The following is a 24,300-nucleotide window of genomic DNA, read 5'->3' on the forward strand; positions in this document are numbered from 1 at the left end:
TATTCACTGGAGTGGAGGAGGTTGAGGGGTGACCTTATTGAGATTTGTAAAATCATGAGGGGTGTCGGCAAGGTGAGTAGCAAAAATAGTGAGGAGCATGTTTGGTTATGTCGAGTCCTAAATAAATAAATATTGGCTCTACCGTTTCTTTTTCTCCTATTGGCATTTGGACACTTAAATTTGTCAGTAATTGCAGCATTGCCACAGAGTGTACAGCGCATGCTCCTCGGTGTCAGCAAGAACGGCGCATGCTCCTAGCTGTCCGCTGCAACGGGGTGCGACCTTCTTTAGAAGCTAATGGGGAGCCTTGGAGGACCGGAAGTAGGGTAGTCCTCCTGCCAATGAGAACATCCTCTATTGTCTGAATGCGGAAGTTGTCCCATGAGCTTCTGAAGCTGCTGCACCTCTCTCTCTGAAAGAAGATTGAGCTTCACTCCAGACTACAACTTCCTTCCTCTGTTTAACATTGTGAGTACCGCACTCTCTTTTCCATTTCTTTATTTCATTGTGGGCTTCGGTTGTTGACTCGCAGCAACTGAATGTAAAGACAGTGAATCCAGGGAGGAGCAGACTCAGGAAATGTTGATCCAGATCAGTGTCTCAATTGGCAAAAACAGTCCCACAGTGTGAAGTTATAGCCTTTGCTGTGGGGGGATAAAACAGCAGAAAGGAAGTGCATTGTTTAAATGGAGATATATTGGGATGTGGGGAAAGTGAGGACTGCAGGTGTTGAAGATCAGAGTCAAAAAGTGTGGCAGCTTCCAAGCAGCAGGAGAGTCGACGTTTCGGGCCCGAGCCCTTCATCGGGAATGCCGTGTGGATGTACAAAGGGGCCTCAGCGTCCTCCTACACCAGTCACTGCCTGTTGTGGGACAGGTGCAGCAAGCAATCAGCAAGGCAAGTGTTATATTAGCAAGAGGAATTGAGTTCAGAAGTGGGGATGCCTTCCTGCTGTTCGGGGGAGGGGGAGGGGTGGGGTGGGGTGTCATTAAATATATTCAAGGCTGAACTCCTCTGATTTTTGAACAACAAAGAGGTGGATGTTTCTGGGGGAAGGCAAGAAAATGGTTTCAAGACCAGTATAGAACAGTTACAGAGTCAGACAGCACAGAAACAGACCCTTCAGCCCAACTAGTCCGTGCTGACTATGTTCACAAACTAAACTTGTTCCACCTGCCTGTGTTTGGCCCATATCCCTCTGAACCTTTCCTATTCATGTCCTTATCCAAACATCTTATAAACGTTGTTACTGTACCTGCATCCACCATTTCCTCTGGACATTCATTCCACACACAAACCACTCTCTCAAAGGAAAAAGGTGCTCCTCATATCTATCTTAAAATCTTTCTCCTCGCACCTTAAAAATTTGCTCCTAATCTTGAAACGACACCTGCCATTTACCTCATCTATGGTTTTATAATTCTCTATAATGTTGCATCTCAACCTCCTGTGTTCCACTGAAAACATCGCAGCCTATCCACCTAGATGTAGGTAGATTAATATCTAGTTATGATCTGTTCAAAGCTGGTGCAGGCTCGAAAGACCAACTGACCTACTCCTCCCAACTCTCTCACTATGTCCAGGACAGTAAGGGACTATAAGACAGGAGCAGACATTTGGCCATTCACCACATCAGGTCTGCTCATACCATTCAATTGTGGCTGATCAGTTTGTCAACCCCATTCACCTGCTTTCTCCCAATACCTCTCGATCCCCTTGATACTCAATAACCTATCTATTTTAGTTTTAAATATCCTCAGTGACCTGGCCTCCACAGCTTCTGTGTCAAGGAATTCCATAGATTCACACTCTCTGGCTGAAGTTTTTTCTTTTCTCCATTCCAAAAGGTCCTCTGGTCCTAGTCTCTCTTACCAATTGAAACATCTTTCAAATGTCCATGTCGTTCAGTATTATGTATGTTTCAATTAGATTCCCCCGCCCCGCCCCGCCCCGCCCCGCCCCTGGTGAGTGCAGGCCTGTTAATCAACATGAACCAGACCCTTCAGGATGAGGTACAGCAGGGATTAGGTTCAGCAAACTGAGAATGGAGGGAGAGTGTGTGGGATGGAGATTTTCAGCTTCTCTGGAATAAGGGAGGAAAAAGCGATAAATCAGAACTGATCGGATGGGCTGATCGGCCAAAGAGTGGCAGGTGGAGTTTAATTTAGAGAAATGTGAGGTTTGCATTTTGGTCAAGCAATCCAGGCAAGACTTACACAGTTAAGGGGAGTGTTGCAGAACAAAGAGACCTTGGTATGTTTTCCTTTATTGGTCAGAGCATTGAGTACAGGATTTGGGAAGTCCTGTTGCTGTTGTGCAGGACATGTGGTTAGGCCACTTTTGGAATACTGCATTCAGTTCTGGTCTCCCTGCAATAGGAAAGATGTTGTGAAACTTTGAAAGGGGTGGGAAAACTTTTATAAGGCTTGTTGGCAAAGTTGGAACGTTTTGATGTTCAGGGAGAGGCTGATAGGCCAGGGATATTTTCCCTGGAGCATCAGAGGTTGAGGGGTGACCTTATAAAAATATATAAGGGGCATGGATCAGTGCAAGGTCTTTTCCCCAGGATCAGGGAGTCCAGAACTAGAAGAACATCGGAATGGTGAAATGGGAAGTGAGTAGAAACTTTTTCACGCAGAGGGTGGTGGATGTATGGAACCTGCTGCCAGAGGAAGTCGTGGAGGCTGGCATAATGACAATATAAAAGGCATCTGCCTATATGAATAGCAAGGGTTTAGAGGGATATGGGCCAAATGCTGGCAAATGGAACTACGTTAATTTAGGATGTCTGGCTGGCATCTGTCTAGGTTAGGGTGGATTAGCCATAGGATGTGCAGGTTAGGTGCATTAGTAAGGGTTAAATGCAGAGCGGTTGGGGAATGGGTGTGGGTGGGTTACCCTTTGGAGGGTCGGTGTGGACTCCCTAGGCCGAGTGGCCTGCTTCCACACGATGGAGCTTCTCGGAAGGGAAGATGTTTTGCAAACTGCGCAGGTGCTCTGTGGACCAGACGGCCGCCATCCGGAGCAGGGCTCAGAGGGATATGGGCCAAGTGCTGGCAAATGGGACTAGATTAATTTCGGATATCTGGTCAGCACCAAAGAGTTTGATCCAAGTGTCTGTTTCTATGCTGTATATCTGTGACTCTGGCTTTCCACAAACATTTGCCACATCTTTACGTTCAGTTTCTCTCTGGTGTCTATGTTAATACCTTGATGTCTCACTTTGCTCCCCTGCTTCCCGGGGACGTTAACCATTTTGTGTCTGGGTCTTCAAGAAGCTGCATTGCAGGTTCACCCTGAATTGACACTCTTCCCAACTGCCCCGAGTTTGAGAAGACTTCAGGAATTCCTCGAACCTGCTCAGGCACCAGCGGCTCCACACTGGGCAAAGGCCCTTCAGCTGCCCCGAGTGCAGGAAGGCCTTTGTCCGGGCCTCCCACCTCCTGACCCACCAGTGGTCCACACGGGGCAGAGGCCCTTCAGCTGTCCTGAGTATGGGAAGAGATTTACCCAGGCCTCCAACTTGCTGACCCACCAGCGGGTCCACACAGAGGAAAGGCCCTTCAGCTGCCCCGAGTGCTGGAAAGGCTTCACCTGCTCCTCCCACCTGCGGAGGCACCAGGTGGAGAGAAACTTACTTGGAGACAAGGTATGGGTTGAAATTGGTGAGTGAGGCAGTATTTCCTTTCGGTTACGGCTGTAGCAAGGAACCAATTACAAAGGGACAACTCGGTGCTGACCAATAGTAGAGGAAGAGAGGCGGAGGGGGGTGGCCGTGTGAGCGCTTATTTAAAAAAACAGCAACTTTTTCTACGTCTTTTTGGTGAGGGGGGTGCGGGGGTGGAATCTGAAGCTGTAACAAAGTTGGGTCACAATAAAGATTACCTGAACTTACTTACTGCAAGACTCAGGCTCTCATTGAAAGTTTTGAGCTCCAAGAGGTTTTTGTTTTCAAGCTGCTCATTTTTTGCAGCCTCCTGTACTGAGTTTCCAATGTCGTGTATCAGATGGAGCAGTGAATGAGGAGCTAGTATTGTTAGAAATTGTAAATTTTACAGGGGCAGAAAAAGCAAAAACATCAAGACTGACATCTCTCTGCATTTTGGATAATTCCACCTGAAAGTTAATATCTTTCACAACACTGGGATACCGCTGAGAGTGAGCAGGTCTGATTTTGGGAAGCAAATAAAATGTGATAATTCAGGGTGAATTGGGAATGCAGCTTCTTGAGGAAGAACCAGACACGAAATGGTTAACGTCCCCAGGAAGGTGGGAGCAAAATGAGATGTCAAGCCATTAACACCGACATTAGAGAGAAAGTGGACCTATTGACGTGGCAAATGTTAGTGGAAAGCCAGAATCATAGAGATGTACAGCACAGAAACAGACCCTTTGGTCCAACTCATCAGTCACAACCAGGTATTCTAAATTAATCCAGTCCCATTTGTCAGCATTTGGCCTATGTCCTCTAAACCCTTCCTATTCAGATACCCATCCAGATGCCTTTTAAGTGCTGTAATTGTACCAGCCATCACCATTTCCTCTGGCAGCTCATTCCTTACATACAGCACCCTCTGAATATAGGAGTTGCCCCTTAGGTTCCTCTTAAATCTCACCCTCACCCTGAACCTATGACCCTTCCAGGGAAAAGACCTTTTCTATTTACCCTCTCCATGCCTCTCATGATTTTATAAACGGTTGTAGGGTCACCCTCAGCCTTTGAAAACTCAACAGAAAACAGCTCCACCCTGTTCAGCTCAAACCCTGACAACATCCTTGTCAATCTTATCTGAATCCTTTCAGGTTTCACAACATCCTTCCTCTAGCAGAGAGACCAGAACTGCACACACTACTCCAAAAGTAGCCAAACAAATGTCCTGGAGAGTTCACAACGTAATCTCCCAACTCCAATCCTCAGAGGACTGGGAAAGTTTTCAAAACTCACAAAAGACAACCGGGAAAGAATGGAGGGACAAACAGATCTTTTGCGGGTCAGCTTGGAACATCAGGGTGGGGGGAAATGGGAATGAGGGAAAGAAGCTGAATGTGCTGGAGCAAGGTGGAGGAAGAACAGAGGATGCAATGAGGAATATTGCATGTGCTGTACTTGTACCTGTTGCAGTTACTGGTGGGAATCGGATGCATTTTAAACATCAAAACAGAAAAGCTATCTACTCCTCCCGCCTTCCCAACGTCGATCCCTCTGTCCCTCCTCACCCGGGTAACTAAGACACATACCTGAGTTTGTGGAGTCTCCTCCCTCCCTGCATTCACTCCAGTTGCTACAAGTGAATAGATTTCCCCTCCCCCCCCCCCCCCCCCCCCCCCCCCCATGTCTGTCTCCCTCCCAGGATGAAGAGTTGCCCAGACATAGTGAGATTCACTCACGGACAGGGCCACTTCCCTGCTGTGACATCAACATATCAAGAGGCGAGTCACAGTTTGCAAAACCCCTTCCCTTCAGAGAACCCTCAGTGTGGAAGCAGGCCACTGGGCCTAAAGTCTCCATACTGACCCTCTGAAGGTTAACCCACCCACCCATTCCCCTACACCTGTTGCTCTCCATTTACCCCGTCTAACCTGCACATCTCTGGGCACTAAATAATTCAGCATGGCCAATCCACCCTAACCTGCACGTGCCTGGGCACTATGGGTAATTTGGCATAGCCAATCCCCCCGAACCTGCACATACAAATTCACCCCCATGGACGTGTGCGTGTGTTTGCACGAAAGAGAAACAAAAATCTACATCAGTATATCTCTGCCTATTTGAGAACAGGTGCCTTACTTCTGTTGTAAATATTGTTGTAAATCATAGCTGGGTGCTAATAGTTAGATGGAAGGGAGACAAAATTCCCCAAGTAGGGCACCATGAGAATCCTGGGAGAGCCCTATTTCTGGTTTACTTCTGAATGAACAAACATTAAGCATAAGCATCTATTTATTTCTAATAGATGCTTATTTTTCTTGTTTAATTCCCTGTTATGACTAAACTCTGTGCCTGGATGGTTGACAGGCTGGGAGATTGTGGGTTGGGGCATGATGACTGAATGTTTTATTGTTCCAGAAGGGGTAATAGGGAACAGGGAGATCAACAGAGGACAGAGAAATCAGGACCTGAAATCCGAGGTGACACCAGACTACCCTGTGATCAGTGCTTTGATAAGCAGTGCCAACCCTCTACCTTTACCGAGCTTCCCATCTGACTATCCCCTTGATATTCAGGATCCAATCCTTGCCATCCTGAAGCCATGTCTCTGTAAGGAGTCTCGGATCATAATTATTCTCTTCAATGTGTGCAGTCAACTCATTCACTTTTGTTACAATGCAGCACACATTCAGACACACTGTTTTTAGTTTCAATTTTTGTGACCTTTAAAATCCAGTTTGATTGCTGGTATATTTACTCCCCTTGTCCCTTTCTATCACACTCTGATGTTCATTTTCCACATCACTATACTGCTGACTGGCCTTGATTTGGATTGGCCATGCTAAATTGCCCAGAATGTCCAGGGACGTGTAGGTTAGGTGGGTTAGCCATGGGAAATGCAGGGTTACAGTTTCATAGTAATAGAAGCAGGAGTCGGCCATTTGGCCCATCCAGCCTGCTCCACCATTCATTAAAATCATGGCTGATCTATCCATCAACTCAGCTCCTCCTCCCTGCATTGTCCCAACTACCCTTCATTCCCCTACCATTGCAAATACCCATTCAACTGTGTATTGAGTTTAGAGTCATAGCGATGTACAGCATGGAAACAGACCCTTTGGTCCAACCCATCCCATGCCGACCAGATATCCCAACCCAATCTTGTCCCACCTGCCAGCACCCAAACAATATCTCTCCAAACCCTTCCTATTCATATACCCATCCGAATGCCTCTTAAATGTTGTAATTGCACCAGTCTCCACAACTTCCTCTGGCAGGTCATTCCATACACACACCAGCCTCTGTGTGAAAAAGTTGCCCCTTTGGTCTCTTTCATATCTTTCCCTTCTCACCCTAAACCTATGCCCTCTAGTTCTGGACTCCCCCACCCCAGGGAAAAGATTTTGTCTATTTATCCTATCCATGCCCCTTATGATTTTATAAACCTCTATACGGTCACCCTTCAGCCTCTGACGCTCCAGGGAAAACAGTCCCAGCCTGTTCAGTCTCTCCCTGTAGCTCAGATCCTCCAACCCTGGCAACATCCTTGTACATCTTTTCTGAACCCTTTCAAGTTTCACAACATCTTTCTGATATGAAGGAGACCAGAATTGCACGCAATATTCCAACAGTGGCCTAACCAATGTCCTGTACAGTCACAACATGACCTCTCGACTCCTGTACTCAATACTCTGACCAAGAAAAGAAAGCATACCAAACGCCATCTTCACCATCCTATCGACCTGTGACTCCACTTTCAAGGAGCTATGAATCTGCACTCCAAGGTCTCTCTTAGTGAAAATGCCTCTACTGCTTCTGTGGTCAGAGAATTCCATAGATTCACTACTCTCTGGGAAAAGCAATTCCTCCTCATCTCGGTCCTAAATCTGCTTCTCCTCATCTTGAGGCCTGGTCTCCCCAGTAACAGAAATGACTCGATAGGGTAGGGCTTCATCCCCACAATGCAACAAATTCCCACCTTCCATCAAAATCCCGGATGTACTTAACTTACTCGCTCAGTTGCTGTCTCACCAATGCAAGATTTCATTGTAACTTCTGCTCCCATTAAGGGCAAAACATCTCTGAAAGCTGCTCTGAAACTTCAGCCTTCACAATCACACCTCTGCTTTCACCGAAGAAGATTAGAGTCATACAGCACAGGAACAGCCCATTTGGTACAACTCGTCCATGCCGACCAGATATCCAAAATTCATCTTGTCCCATTTGCTAGCATTTGGCCCACATCCCTCTGCATCTGGATGGGTACAAGAATAGGAAGGGTTTTGAGGAATATGGGCCACATGCTGGCAAATGGAATAGATTGATTCCGGATATATGGTTGGCATAGACGAGTTGGGCTGAAGGATCTGTTTGTGTGGTGTATGACTCCAACTGTCTTCGGTGAAAGCAGAAGTGTGGTTGTGAAGACAGGGCTTTCAGAGCAGCTTTCAAAGATGCTTTGCCCTTCCTGGGACCGGAAGAAGTTAGAATGAAATCTTTCATTTGTGAGACAGCAAGCAACGAAGTGAGTACATCCGGGATTTTGGTGGAAAGTGGGAATTCATTGCACTGAGAGGATGAAGCACTACCCTATCCAGTCACTTCTGCTGGTGGCTGAGACTAGGCCTCAAGCTTTGGGGGAGTAGGTTTAGGACAGAGATGAGGAGGAGGAAGTGAGGGCTGCTGCTTTTCCCAGAGAGTAGTGTATCTGCAGAACTCTCTGCCCGAGGAAGCAGGCTCCAATATGCCCCGGTCCTAATTCTTCAGCTTGACGTACCCGTGACTGTAAACTTTGAAGTGCTTTGGTTAACTGCAAATATTTCCCACTTGTCCAACAATCCAGTGTCAGCTGTTTCAGTCATTGGGATGGTTTTGATTCAGCTACTAAATACATCTACTCTTATTAGACAATATTCATAACAATGTACGCGAGGTGATACTATATAAGCAAGTTGTAGACAATTTAAAAAGGCCGACCAAGCAAGGAGGTGGTTAACAAACACAGGGCATCCCTCTTCGAGTATGCACCTTGTTTGTTTACAAATTAAACATGCTTCAGATCTTTTCCTAGCTGCTTTCCGAAAATCTGGGTGCCACCAGGTTTGTGAGTGTTAACAATAATGTACATCATCAACTGAAACAGGCAGCAGCAAAGAATGAACACAAACCAGTCCAGCAGGAGGCACCCATGTTTTGGTTTGAGTATTGAGGGAGTACCCTTTTGAGACCCCTGTGATATCAGTACCATACCCAGGCTAATGTGCATTGAAACCAGATTATGAAGTGTTAACTTTCCTGCAAACTTCTGTCTGTGTGAGTCTCTCTGTACCATTTTCCAACTTGCTTCATATCTCAGTTTGTCAGCTTTTCTTTAGCCTTGGAAGGAAGGAAGGAATAATGAGGCACTCACATTCCAGAGCAGCCCAAGTTAGGGAGTTGAGCCTCATAAATCCTGGCTGTGACACATTGCTGCTTAACCAAGTGTGCAAACTCTACATACCTCTCCTTTGTTCCATTTGCAAATCGAACACTTTTCAACACAAGTTGTTTGTGTCTCTGCATGAGTCCATAACCCAGGGAAATACAACAGAGTCTTTAATAGTTGCCCAATGTGTCCTGTATGCCAAATTCATTCAAATACGGTTTCACCTCTCGTAACCCTGGGGTAAGCAAATTCATTATTACTAACTTTGTAAAGCACAAGTGCTCTCAGCAGTATTACGTCCAGACGCTAGGACCCTGTTGAGTTCTCTCACTGGTATCTTGTGGCTGAGTGGGGAGAATTGTATCAACATTTCTAACAGCACTTTTGTCCCTGGCCAGCTTTCCTCTTTAGTTTGGACACAACAAAAGCAGCAAGCACCCTCTATATTTCATCTCTGAAAGGATATCGGCCAGTGACCTGGCAGGACCAGGATACCTCCTGCCTGACTCGCCAACTGTGGAGGATGGAAATAAAGCCCCATGTCAGGAAAGAATTTGTTTATCAGGAAGCAGCACAGCTGCAAGGCCAACTGTCTCCGCTGAGCCTGGGAAACACAAACTTTAGCAAGCAGGCACTAAGCTGAGATTCAAAATGGTTTCTGTTAGAAACGAAAATCGCTTCTAAATAATCGCTCTAGACAAATTCAGGAAAACAAAGTTTTATTGACAAGTCAAGTCTGCAGAGTCGGGCACCCTTAAAGAAAAGGCGCGCTGAGGCTTACAAAGTCTCCCATTTTTTACAGCACAAGTCCCTCCTCTCCTTGGCTCCAACAAGCCATGAGGTTCACATTCTTAAAAACATCATTATTTTTATCACAAAGTCTGCAACAAAAGGCTCCAGAGTCTCCAAAGTTTGTTGTTTTTCTCACCCTGTAGTCTTATCAGTCAAAGGCTTTAATTTGAAACAGATGTCTCAAGTCGTTCCCCCATCCTGGAGTCTTATCAGTCAAGGACTCATCCTTCCCTCCTGTGTCAATGGTTTATCAATCAAGGGCTTGTTTGTTTTACTCTGCTCACAAATTGTCAGCATTCTGCACAATTTAAACTAGCCTGCTTGTTTTTACTCTGTTCACAAATTGTCAGCATTCTGCACAATTTAAACTATTCTACTTTTGAGTATATAAAATGTTCTAGAAAAGAAACAAAAGTTTTGTCTTTTATTATAGACCAGTCCGTGGTCCAGGCACATCTTAAAGTTTAAACCGAAATTACCTCTCACAGTTTCCAGGCTTTAATATGTGACCAAATGGCTGACCCAAATCTAATAATTCTCCCACATCATCGCAGGGAATTAAACAAGAAAAATGAAACAAAATGAGAAATAAATAGGTGATCGTGCTTAATGTTTGTTCATTATGAAGTAAACAGGAAATAGCAGTCTCCCAGGATTCTTATGGTGCCCTACTTGAGGAATTCTGTCCAACAAGTTTAATTGGAAGCAGTAGCTTTCGGAGTGCAGCTCCTTCATCAGGGGATTGTGGAATATAAGATTGTAAGACACAGAATTTATTGCAACAGTTTATAGTGTGATGTAACTGAAATTATATATTGAAAAGGACCCGGATTGTTTGTTAAGTCTCTCATCTGTTCGAATGACCATGATAGTTTCAGTTTTTTCAAATGTAAATCACAAAACCTCTTAAAATAGTTAAATCCTCAAGTGAACTTTACCAATTGGTGTCGCGTTAGCCCAAATAATGTATTGAAGGTGTGAGCTCCCCTGTGTGAGACTGTCTGTGCCACAATGGTTAAACTGACTTACAGAATCTTACATGGATTCATGCAGTTTTTGAGCAAAGTAAGACATAATTCTGCAAGTACAAATTCACCCAATAAACTTGTGCGTGTGTGTTTGTGTCTGTGTGTGGGGTGGGGGGGGGGGTGGCGGGGGGGGAGAGATGTATATTTGCAGATACATTCTATGTGCATTTTTTTAAAGGAAAACTCTGCAGGCAGTCAATACATGTAATAGTTTGTAAATTCGACTTGAAACAGAACCAGTCTGACTCCAGATTGGGAGACAGGCAGACTCTGACATCACACCTTTAGTGCATTGTCTGAGCTGAGATAAGACCATAAGACATAGGAGCGGAAGTAAGGCCATTCAGCCCATCGAGTCCACTCCGCCATTTAATCATGGCTTGAGCTTTTGCTATAAAACCTTGTTATCTTGAGAAGGTGACAACAAGATGTTCTAGGATTTACATTGTAATGAGACCTGTAACCTATTTGAAAAGGTGGAAGATTGAACAATCCAGATTTGTTCAATATACCATTTCAGTGGCAGGACACTGGACTGTTTTGCTCTAAATTGTGTCTTAGGATCTTATCCTCCACAACCACCTGATGAAGAGGCAGCACTCCAAAAGTTACTGCTTCCAAAGAAGCCTGTTGGACTACAACCTGGAGTTGTGTGATTCTAGAATCTGGTTTCTAGTATCTGCAGTCCTTGTTTTTACCTAGTTGATTTTAACCCTACAGTGAATCCTCTTGCAAGGAAGCCTGCCTTGAAGAAGTTTTCCTCCTCTCTCTACAAGAATCTCAAGGAATCCCTCTCCCACTGCAACTCCCAACACGTTTCCTCTGCCCTGAGGCTCTTTGACCATGTCCTCAAACAGACTCGCTACCACAGCCACGTTTGTTTCCTTGGTGCCTGCCTCCGTAACCAACTCATCCTACACAGACTCCGGACCACCTTTAAACCAGCAGAGTTCGGATCTGAGCCCTGCAGGCACTCTGCCTCTATTCCTCATGAAGGGCTTTTGCCCGAAAGGAAGATTTTCCTGCTCCTCGGATGCTGCCTGAATTGCTGAGTTTTTCCAGCACCACTCTAATCAAAAGTGGATTGGCCATGTTGAATTAGGGTGGATTGGCCATGCTAAATTACCCATAGTGCCCAAGGATGTGCAGGTTAGGGTGGATTGGCCGTGCTAAATTACCCATAGTGCCCAGGGATGTGCAGGTTAGGGTGGATTGGCCATGCTAAATTACCCATAGTGCCCAGGGATGTGCAGGTGAGGGTGGATTGGCCATGCTAAATTACCCATAGTGCCGAAGGATGTGCAGGTGAGGGTGGATTGGCCATGCTAAATTACCCATAGTGCCCAGGGATGTGCAGGTTAGGGTGGATTGGCCGTGCTAAATTACCCATAGTGCCCAGGGATGTGCAGGTTAGGGTGGATTGGCTCTGCTTTATTCCTGATGAAGGGCTTTTGCCCGAAATGTCGATTTTGCTGCTCGGATGCTGCCTGAACTGCTGTGCTTTTCCAGCACCAGTAATCCAAAATCCGGTTTCCAGCATCTGCAGTCATTGTTTTTCCCCATGCTAAATTAGGCATAATATGCAGGTAAGGTGCATGACTCAGGGATAAATGAAGAGCAATGGGGACAGGGGAATGGGTGTGGGTGGGTGACCCTTGGGAGGGTCGGTGAGGCCGAGTGGCCTGCTTCCACACTGTGGGGATTCTCTGAAGGGAGGGGTTTTTTGGAAAGTGTGTCCTCCTCCCCGTCTGCCGCAGGCGCAGCGCATGCGCAGTGCGGCGTCCCGCTGTTAGCCATGCCCCGCCCACTAAGCCGTCACTTTTCCTCGCCCCCGCCCCTAGTTTCTTTGTGACGTCACATGGCGGAAGTGGCCCTGTCAGTTTCAAAGTGAATCTCCCGCCCTCTGGCCGACTCTTCATCCTGGGAGGGAGACAGAGATGGGAGGAGGGGAAATTGGTCACTTGTAGCAACTGGAGTGAATGCAGGGAGGGAGCAGCCTCCGCAAACTCAGGTATGTGTCTTAGTTACCCGGGTGAGGAGGGACTGAAGGATAGAGATTGGGAAGGGGGAGGGTTGGATATCTCCTGTTTTGATGTTTAAAATGCACCCGATTCCCACCAGTAACTGCCACAGGTACAAGTACAGCACATGCAATATTCCTCATTGCAGCTTCAAGCCGGTTTTGCATCCTCTGTCCTTCCTCCACCTTGCTCCAGCACATTCAGCTTCTTTCCCTCATTCACATTCCTCCTTCACCTCCTCCCGATGTTCCAAGCTGATCCTCAAAAGATCGGTTTGTCTCTCCATTCTTTCCCGGTGGCGCCCATTACTCTTGTCTATTTCTTGCTTTATTCAGCCTTGTGCGTGAACAACGTGTTAGCGTATATCCTCTCACTGCCAGCTACTTCCTTGTTTGCGAAAGCAACATTTCCTCCCATTTTTCGCCGACACTGAGCCTTCTGACCTCCCTGATTGTGTTTTTTTTTTGTTTTTGCAGAAGCAGGAAACAGATGCTTATAACTGTTTGTACAAGCATGTCTAGCTTAACCTCCACCCCCTCCCCTCACAGCACCTTATCTGTTTGTCTGTAACATCTACCATTTGCAGGCACATTTCATGTATGCACATTTTAGCTAATACAAAAGCAATTTTTCATTCTTGTTAACTCCACTCTTGGCTGAAACAATTATACACTGGCGTTAGTTCATTTACCTTGCAGAAGCAATTCTGGTTGCAGAAGTAACACTGCTTTAATTATATCCCACAGGGGTGACCCCTTGTATAAATAATGTGGGGCATGTCGATGATAAATAGACAAGATCTTTGATCTGGGATTGCTCATAGGTTTAGGGTGAGATTTAAAAGAAACCTAAGGGGCAACTCCTATGCACAGAGGGTGGTGTGTGTAAAGAATGAGCTGCCAGAGAAAGTGGTGACTGCTGGTACAATTACAACCTTTTAAAAGGTATCTGGATGGGTATATGTTGGGAAACATTTAGAGGGACATGGACCAAGTGCTATCAAATGGGACGAGATTGATTTAGGATATCTGGTCAGCATGGACTGAAGGGACTGTTTCTGTGCTGTACATCTGTGATTCTGGCTTGCTACGAATGTTTGTCACATCTGTATGTTCAGTTTTTCCCTGGTGTTGGTGTTAATGCCTTGGTGTCTTATTTTGCTCCCCACATCCTGGGGACATTAACCATTTCCTATCTGGTTGTTCTGATCTGGACTGCTGTCTGGATCTTCGGATTTCTGGGATTGGTCAATAAACACACCTGGAAGTGACTTTGTCAATTATACAAGCAATAGTTTATTCTTTGATATGGCCCGGACGGTAGACTATGATCAGCCCAGAAGGATTAGATTAGATTAGATTCCCAACAATGTGGAAACAGGCCCTTTGGCCCAACCAGTCCACACCGATCCACTGAAGAGTAGCCCACCCAGACCTATCTCCCTCTGACTAATGCACCCAACATTATGGCCAATTCACCACATCTGCACATCTTTGGATTGTGGGAGGAAACCCACGCAGACATGGGGAGAATGTGCAAACTCAACCCAGCCAGCCCCCCAAGGCTGGAATCGAACCTGGGACCCTGGTGCTGTGAGGCAGCAGTGCTAACCACTGGGCCACCGATGAGTACTCCTAGAGTGCCAAAAGAATCCGCCGACTTTTAGAGTTTGGATAGAACTTATGTACATTGTTTAGAGTCAGACATTGGTTGTTACTATATGATCATGCTCAATCAGATCCCGCAAGGTCCTCATGCATTTTTGACTTAGCCTAGGGTGGCACGGTGGCTCAGTGGTTAGCACTGCAGACTCACAGCACCAGGTTCGATTCCAGCCTTGGGTGACCGTGTGTGTGGAGTTTGCACATTCTCCCCGTGTCTGCGTGGGTTTCCTCCGGGTGCTCCGGTTTCCTCCCAGCGTCCAAAGATGTGCAGGTCAGGTGGATTGGCCATGCTAAATTGCCCATGGTGTTAGGTGCATTAGTCAGACGAAAAATGGTTCTGGATGGGTTACTGTTTGGAGGGTCAGCGTGGACTGGTTGGGCCGAAGGGCCTGTTTCCAAACTGTAGGGAATCTAATCCAATCTAATCTATCATAATTTCTTGTAGACAACTTGTTCTTGGAATCATATTTGTCCTGTCTGGCGGTTAGGATTAAACCGTTACTTCTGCGTTTAATGGTTAGGTTCACATTTGCAGTTTTTTTCACTGGATTGACATCAGTCTGTGGTTTCTTGTTTGTTCTGAGTCGTGGGTATCTGCCTGACTCAGTCCCACCGAGTTAGCCAAGCAGAAGCCATTTTGTCCTACCTCCCATGTTAAAGTGGAGATTTGAGGTGGCCCAGGGAATCCTTTGAGAACTCAGACCTGTAAAGCCTCTCTCTTGGTTTGTCCTGGAGATCATACTCTTTGGAAACCTGGAATAAAAATCTCTCATCATAAAGTCCCAAAATGCAATTCAATTCAATCCATAACAGATAAGCACTAAGTTAATTCTCTATGGGATTCAACAGCCTCAGCACTAAAATGGTCTCTCTCTCTCGTGTCCTTTTGAAATCTCAAGACAGCAAAGATTTATTTTGTGATTGCCCCGCTTGCAAGGGGTAGTAAGAATCCGTTACAATGGACAAGCTCCACCCATTAATTACAAAGCTATGGATAGTACCGAGTCTTGTTTCAGGGTCAGATTCAAAGACTTACATTCATTTCACAAGGGAACGGCTGTGAATGTTATCACTTGGGGTCCTGTTCACACAGATTCACCGATGCTGAGGTAAACGTTCTTAATTGCCTTACAGCATCCTGTTATCACTTGGTGAGCCCACGTGTCCCTATCTTTAAGTTCTCTCCTCTTTCTGAGCCTTCCTGCCTATTTATTTTCTAGTGCAGTAAATGTATTCAATAATTCAGCATTACATTTGAGTCTGGATGTTTAAAGGCAAGTTTTAAGGCTATAGACTTTATCACCCAGATGCCCCCACCCTCATGCCTCCCTTTGATTGCACTGCGATCACTGAAAGAGAAGGCTAGTCCAAACGAATGCCCTTCAAGGTGGTCCAGCCATCAACATCCTGTAGAGCGGCACCACCATCTTCGCAGCTCATCTGGTCACATTTATCATCGCCATCGACACTTGTGGGTGAGCCATCGGATCGCAAAAGGAGCATCTTCTGGGGCAAATCCATATCACTAAGGGACCTCATAAGCCTAGTAATTAAATACCTAACAATACCAATACCAACAACAGACAAGGCTAAATTGATAAGCCAATTGTACCATCAGCCCGATCTGCAGTTTCCCCAACTGGTCCCTTCAGTCATTCTGTCAAGGAATACCTGGATCTCTTCTTGTATCTTAGTAATATTGCCAGTGAGATCGGGAATGCCCATAGTGCATTTATCTGGGACAATGGTGCAGACCTCACCCTCCTGCGGGAGTATATAGTCTAAAGCATACCGATTCTGCACGGAGTAAAGACACAGGTCTGATAATCCCAGTTTACTCTGTTTCAGAGCCTCTTTAGTCTTATTTCCTCGAATGGTCAGGCCGTCAAAGAGGGAATTGCGGTTCTGTTGACTTGTCACCCCTGCCAATCCTTCTAACCCCAGGGTACTCTGGATTCCCCAGCCTATCGGGTGTCCTGTATTGTCACCCAGTCCCTTGGGGTCCTTCCAGTTGGAGCAAGGTTGGCTGAAACCGACCGCTGCATCCTCCTCAGATGGAGGTTCCATCGACTTGTCCACTGGCCAGGACAAGGTACTGTTGTGGGAACAAGGGCTCTGATAGTGACCTTATCAGGGACATCTTTGTCATCAAGGACAAGGAAATTGGTAGCTTTACCTTAGCTGAAGAAATAATAGTCTGGTTTGATTTATATTACGGAGAGTTTGTCAAAATAGGTTACTGAAATGTTACAGCAGCGGGTCTGGTCAGGTCTACAGGAGTAAAGGGTCGACGTTTTGCAAGAGGAGTTGCTTGAGCGCTGTAAAAAATGGGCCAAGTGACTCGAGCACTCGCACTGTATGGGAGACAATGGTCCTCAGAATGCTGTTCCCATTGGGCTCTCCCTTAGATCTATTGTACATGGTCTTGGTGACAGTATCAGGTTCTGAAAAGAGAAAAGGCCTATAAATGCACAAGGGAAGGGTTCCGTTCCAAGTCCATGTGCCACATAAGGCCTGCTGTACCCCAGCCAGTGTGACACCAGCTGTTTGTATACACAGACCGGAGGTATTGGAAAGTGATATTTCTCTTCGCAGGGTCGGCAGTAGGAAGTCTGACAAATGGAATGGAATCGGGGATTGGGGACGGGGCAAGTAAGTCATCTCCCAATAGAGATGAGTAACATGCTACTGCCTCTGGGGTGAAGAGCGTTCTGTGGGCCTGTATCAATAAGTTGTTTGTGGATTGAGGAGTTTCCCCTATCAGGCTTCCCTTTTCTCAAGTTGGCCCGACCTGCAAAAAGGGATGGTGTTCCTGAGTTGATCATTTTTATCCTCACTAGGCTTGCATCTGCAGGTAAAATCAAAAAAACATGGTAACGACATGGTAACTCCCACTGATTTCTACTGTCCAGATGGACCATCTGGTCTTTCTGATGGAAGAGTCCATTGCAATAATCAATCTTCATCATGTTCCACACGTCAAAGGCGTCTGGTCCGGTGCACTGGACAAATTCATCTCAGCATGGGTGGTGGATAATCTCTGATCATTCCTGGTCGCATCCATACTTAGTAGCTTTCCCCATCAGGATGTTGTATGTGATCAGAAAGGTGAGGAGATAAGCGATCACCCACATGTCCCTCCTCTTAGTTCATGTATCTGTAATAAGATTAACATTAGAACAACAGCAAGATTCAAAAACCCAACTGGACAGGGTCCACTCCTTTTGTTAGGATTCCAGGATTCTCTCCTCCTCTTCCCCCCTCTTGATTGGTGCGGTCAATCAATTTACAATGGTGCAGTTGGACCCAAGCTGAGCACCCAACCACTGTGACCGCTGTGGGGGTGGGAAGTAAAACCTGGAAGGGGCCATCCCAACGAGGATAGAGACCTTTGCCAGTCCAGTTCTTGACAAGCACCAACGAACCAGGTTCTACCCGTGACGAGGCTGAAAGGGAGGGAACATCGCTGTAGGCCGCACGCTCCTGGGAGTGAAAGGCACGCATAACACTAGTTAGAGCAAGAACATAATCATTCATTGCTTCGGTCATGTGGTGGAAGTGGACTGAGAAGGGAGCCGAATCGTTCCAAGGGGTACGGAGTGGGTGATCAGAGAGACACTCAGCTGGAGACAGTCGTGTCTTGCCCACAGATATGGATCGCATCTGGAATAAGGCCACAGGGATTAGCATAACCAGGAGAGGCCAGACCCGGCCATTAACTTGGCAAGTTTAGTCTTGAGTCTGGTTAAAACATTGAATAAGGCCGGCCGCCTGAGGATGATAAGCACCATGCAGTTGCCGACAAATACAAAGCTGGGAACAGAGTTCTCCGTTAATATTACCTACAAAGTGTGGTCCATTGTCGGAGCTAATGCACGCAGGTACACTGAAGCAGGGAATTATTTCCTGAAACAAAATCTTCACTACAGTCTCAGCAGTAGTGTTAGGAGGAAGTTAGGCTTCAATCCACTTCGAAAAGACATCAGCAATAAGCAAAACATATTGATAGCAACTCAACTCATTTCTCCAACTCAATGAAGTCCAGTTGAAGTGTCTCCAAGGGACCCTCCAGCAAGGGAGTTCTCGTAGAGATACTTGAACTAAGAGGTGGGGCATCGCCTACCCACTGACCTGTTTGATCACATACAACATCCTGATCGGGAAAGCCACTGACTGAGTATCGATGCAATCTGGAACGATCTGAGATTATCCTGGTGTCATCTAGTGCACCAGACCAGACGCTTTCAACGTGGGTCACTTGAGCGATGGCATGAGCTGCCAGAGGAAGTGGTGGGTGCTGATACGATGACAAGTTAAAAGGCTCCTGGACGGGCATCTGAATATGAAGGGTTCAGATGGGTCAGGGCCAAGTGATGGCAAATGCAACTGGAGTCATAGAGATGGACAGCACAGAAACAGACCCTTCGGTCCTACTCGTCCTTGCTGACAAGATAGCCAACCCAATTTAGTCCCAGCTGCCAGCACCCAGCTCCCATAGGGGCCAAGTGATGGCAAACGTGACTAGATTAATTTAGGATATCTGGGCAGGTTGGGCCAAAGGGTCTGTTTCTGCGCTGTGTGACTCTCATTGTCTTCAGTGGAAGTAGAAGTATGGTTGTGAAAGCTGGACTTTCAGACCATGTTTTGCCCTGACTGGGAGCAGAAGAGTTTGACTGAAGTGTGTTGGTGTTAATGCCTCGATGTCTCATTTTACTCCCACCTTCTCGGGGTCATTAACCATTTTGTGTCTGGTCCTTCCTCAAGAAGCTGCATTGCAGGTTCACCCTGAATGGACACTTTTTTTTTGCTTCCCAAAATCAGACCTGCTCACTCTCAGCAGGATCCCAGTGTTGTGAAAGATATTAACTTTCAGGTGGAGGTATCCAAAATTCAGAGAGATGTCAGTCTTGATGTTTTTGCTTTTTCTGCCCCTGTAAGATCCTGAATCAGCACCTTCAGGAGAATTAGTTAGAGCGGAGTGAGAACAGAGGGGGAGAGAGAGGGGGATGGTACTTTCAATTTTGTGGAATAACAAAAGAATATTCCACAGAAAGTAGAATTGTTTGTTCTGAATTTCTACCCTGCACTGATAGTGATGACTTTTGTAATCTCTTTTTGCAGAGTATTTGAAAATCTGAAGACTGAAGTTTCAAAATCAACAGATGAAGGGCTTATGCCCGAAACATTGACTCTCCTGCTAGTCGGATGCTGCCTGACCTGGTGTACTTTTTCAGCGCCACATTTTTCGACTGACTGTCCAGCGTCTGCAGTCCTCACTTTGATGTCAATGTCTGACAGTCACTCAATCCATCAGGACCACAACGGTTTTTGACTGTGATTTCTGTGAGAGGGATCAATGCTTCTTGGTTCCTGTTTGAGGACGTTTTCAGCATCAGTGGGACTGGACGAGAGACCCCACTGTTGCAGCGCACTGTGGGTGGAGCCTGAAACAGTTATACGGCCTGGAAAAGGGATTTCACGGCAGGGAGGGGCTCTGCACGTGTTTGTGTGCAGCTGAAGCTGTGGCCATGGAGAAACCTGAGGAATCTCACCCCGTGGAGAAACCATGGAAGTGTGGCGACTGTGGGAAAGGCTTCCATGTCCCGTTTGCCCTGGAGACCCATCGGCGCAGTCACACCGGGGAGAGGCCATTCCCCTGCACCGACTGCGGGAAGGCCTTCAGCACATCCTCCCACCTGCTGACCCACCAACTGGTCCACACGGGGGAGAGGCCGTTCACCTGCTCTCAGTGTGGCAAGGGCTTCACCTGCTCCTCCCACCTGCAGAGGCACCAGCGGGTCCACACGGGGGAGAGGCCCTTCAGCTGCCTCGAGTGCAGGAAGGCCTTCAGCGCATCTTCCTCCCTGCGGACCCACGAGCGGATCCACACGGGGGAGAGGCCGTTCACCTGCTCTCAGTGCGGGAAGGGCTTCAGCGCATCTTCCTCCCTGCGGACCCACGAGCGGATCCACACCGGGGAGAGGCCGTTCACCTGCTCTCAGTGTGGGAAGGGCTTCACCACCTCCTTCAAGCTGCAGACCCACCAGCGGGTCCACACGGGGGAGAGGCCCTTCAGCTGCCCCGAGTGCGGGAAGGGCTTCACCTGCTCCTTCAATCTGCGGAAGCACCAGCGGGTCCACACGGGGGAGAGGCCCTTCAGCTGCCCTGAGTGCGGGAAGGCCTTCAGCACATCTTCCTCCCTGCTGACCCACCAGCGTGTCCACACCAGGGAGAGGCCGTTCACCTGCTCTCAGTGCGGGAAGGGCTTCACCTGCTCCTCCAACCTGCGGAACCACCAGTGGATCCACACGGGGGAGAAGCCCTTCACCTGCTCTCAGTGTGGGAAGGGCTTCACCACCTCCTCCAACCTCCAGACCCACCAGCGGGTCCATACAGGGGAAAGGCCCTTCACCTGCTCTCAGTGTGGGAAGGGCTTCACCACCTCCTTCAAGCTGCAGAGCCACCAGTGGATCCACACCGGGGAGAGGCCCTTCACCTGCTCTCAGTGCGGGAAGGGCTTCAGCACACCTTCTTCCCTGCTGACCCACCAGCGTGTCCACACCGGGGAGAGGCCGTTCACCTGCTCTGTGTGGGAAGGGCTTCAGCACCTCCTTCCAGCTGCAGAGCCACCAGTGGATCCACACCGGGGAGAGGCCCTTCACCTGCTCTGTGTGGGAAGGGCTTCAACTGCTCCTCCAACCTGCAGACCCACCAGCGGGTCCACACCGGGGAAAGGCCCTTCAGCTGCCCTGAGTGCGGGAAGGCCTTCAGCACATCTTCCTCCCTGCTGACCCACCAGCGTGTCCACACCGGAGAGAGGCCGTTCACCTGCTCTCAGTGTGGGAAGGGCTTCAGCACCTCCTTCCAGCTGCAGAGCCACCAGTGGATCCACACGGGGGAGAGGCCCTTCACCTGCTCTCAGTGCGGGAAGGGCTTCAGCACATCTTCCTCCCTGCTGACCCACCAGCGTGTCCACACCGGGGAGAGGCCGTTCACCTGCTCTCAGTGTGGGAAGGGCTTCACCACCTCCTTCAAGCTGCACAGCCACCAGCGGATCCACACGGGGGAGAAGCCCTTCACCTGCTCTCAGTGCGGGAAGGGCTTCACCACCTCCTCCAACCTCCAGACCCACCAGCGGATCCACACGGGGGAGAGGCCCTTCAGCTGCCCCGAGTGCGGGAAGACCTTCAGCAATTCCTCCAACCTCCAGACCCATCAGCGGGTCCACACGGGGGAGAAGCCCTTCAGCTGCCCCGAGTGCGGGAAGGGCTTCAACTGCCCCTCCAACCTCCAGACCCACCAGCGGATCCACACGGGGGAGAGGCCCTTCAGCTGCCCCAAGTGCGGGAAGGCCTTTACCCAGGTCTCCCACCTGCGGAAGCACCAACGAGTTCACGTGCCATCGCAGGGGGATTGAAGGAGTGACGGCCAAGGGCCATTATCGATTGGACTATCAACCCGGTTCCGGGGACTCCCGGGTTCGAATCCCACCACGACAGATGGCAGAATTGGTATTCGGTCAGAAATGTGGAGTTCGGAATCTAACGATGAGACCGTTTCAGGGAGGGGATGGTGTGGGGGAGAAAGCCCCCATCTGATTCCCTCTCTCCCTTGTTAGGGAAGGGAACCGCCATTGTGGGAAAGGATTCACTCAGTCGTTCCAGCTGCACCCTTTACCCGGTCTGGCCGACACGTGACTCCAGACCCACAGCAGTCTGGTTGACTCTACACTGCCCCTTCCTGGCAAATGAGCGGGGAGAAACTTACTTGGAGACAGGGTATGGGTTGAAATTGCTGAGTGAGGCAATACTTCCTCCCGGGTTATGGCTGTACCAAGGATCCGATTACAAAGGGACAACTTGGTGCTGGCCAATAGTAAAGACAGCGTGGTGAGGAGGGAAAGTGTGGTGGCAGGGGGAGGAGGGGAGGTGTGGTGTGTGTACTTTGACCTTGAGCTGTTCAAAAAGCAGATACTTTTTCCCTGCCTTTTTTTGCTGGGCGGATCTGAAGCTGTAACAAAGTTGGGTTGCAATAAAGGTTACCCGAACTTACCACCGGGCTCAGACTCTCATTGAAAGCTTTGAGCTCCAAGAGGTTTTTGTTTTAAAGCTGCTCATTTCTTTCAGCCTCCTGCACTAAATTTAGAACATAGAACAAACAACATAGAACAATACAGCGCAGAACAGGCCCTTCGGCCCTCGATGTTGCGCTGATCTGTGAAGTATTCTCGGCTCATTCCCTGACATTATCCCAAAATCATCCATGCACTTATCTAAGGATTGTTTAAATCTCCCTAATGTGGCTGAGTTGACGACCTTCGCAGGTAGGGCATTCCACGCCCTTCCCACTCTCTGCATAAAGAACTTGCCTCTGACATCTGTCTTAAATCTATCACCCCTCAATTTGTACAGGTTGCAGAGGGACTTGGATAAACTGCAGAATTGGGCTGAGAGGTGGCAAATGGAGTTCAATGCAGCTAAATGTGAGGTGATTCACTTTGGGAAGCTGATGTCACCATCCTCGGAAAAAGTCTTTCACTGTCTCCCCTATCTAATCCTCTGATCATCTTATATATCGCTATCAAATCCCCCCCTAAGCTGCCTTCTTTCCAATGAGAACAGACCCAAGTCTATCAGCCTTTCCTCATAAGACCCTCCCTCCAGACCAGGCAACAACCTGGTAAATCCCCTCTGCACCTTTTCCAATGCTTCCCACATCCTTCCTGAAATATGGGGACCAGAACTATACACAATATTCCAAGTGTGGCTGCTCCAGCGTTTTGTATAGTTGCAGCATGATATTGCGGTTCCGGAACTCAATCCCTCTACCCAATGAAACCTAACACATTGTATGCCTTCTTAACAGCACTATCCACCTGAGTGGCAACTTTCAGGGATCTATGCACATGGCCTTCCTGTTATTCTTCCCAAAGTGAATCACCTCACATTTAGCTGCATTGAACTCCATTTGCCACCTCTCAGTCCAATTCTGCTAATCCATCCACCGATGCCTGCATCTAAGTAATTTATAAAAACGTCTCCAAGGGACCCACCAGCAAGGAAGTTCTCGTAGAGATACTTGAACTAAGAGGTGGGGGATCGCCTACCCATGGACTTGTTTGATCACGTACAACATCCTGTTCGGGAAAGCCACTGACTGAGTATCGATGCGACCTGGAATGATCTGAGATTATCCTGGTGTCATATGGTGCACAAGATCAGACGCTTTCAACATGGAGTCGCTTGAGCGATGGCTCAAGCTGCCAGAGGAAGTGGTGGGTGCTGATACGATGACAAGTTAAAAGGCTCCTGGAAGGGCATCTGAATATGAAGGGTTCAGATGGGTCAGGGCCAAGTGATGGCAAATGCAACTAGAGTCATAGAGATGTACAGCACAGAAACAGACCCTTCGGTCCAACTCGTCCTTGCTGACAAGATAGCCAACCCAATTTAGTCCCAGCTGCCAGCACCCAGCCCCCATAGGGGCCAAGTGATGGCAAACGTGACTAGATTAATTTAGGATATCTGGGTAGGTTGGGCCAAAAGGTCTGTTTCTGTGCTGTGAGACTCTAATTGTCTTCAGTGGAATCAGAAGTGTGGTTGTGAAGGCTGGACTTTCAGAGCATGTTTTGCCCTGACTGGGAGCAGAAGAGTTTGACTGAAGTGTGTCGGTGTTAATGCCTTGACGTCTCATTTTACTCCCACCTTCCGGGGTCGATAAT

The 24,300-nt window shown here is 47.8% G+C and overlaps 2 protein-coding genes across 2 annotated transcripts in view; both read left to right on the forward strand.

Annotated features, from left to right (window-relative positions):
• Nucleotides 1–24,300, forward strand: part of LOC148144987 (uncharacterized) — a 518,924-nt gene that overhangs the window by 191,796 nt on the left and 302,828 nt on the right. The gene's annotated exons all lie outside the window — the stretch shown is intronic.
• LOC148144992 (uncharacterized) lies at nt 351–23,457 on the forward strand. Its single transcript, XM_087975652.1, has 3 exons — nt 351–468; nt 19,701–21,084; nt 21,231–23,457. The coding sequence occupies exons 2-3, from the start codon at nt 20,108–20,110 to the stop codon at nt 21,994–21,996; spliced, it is 1,743 nt and encodes a 580-aa protein (XP_087831778.1). The 5' UTR covers nt 351–468; nt 19,701–20,107; the 3' UTR covers nt 21,997–23,457.

Source organism: Chiloscyllium plagiosum, unplaced genomic scaffold (genome assembly GCF_037043375.1).
Source record: "Chiloscyllium plagiosum isolate Xiang-an unplaced genomic scaffold, Cpla_swu_hap1 HiC_scaffold_27, whole genome shotgun sequence".
Classification (NCBI taxonomy): Eukaryota; Metazoa; Chordata; class Chondrichthyes; order Orectolobiformes; family Hemiscylliidae; genus Chiloscyllium; species Chiloscyllium plagiosum.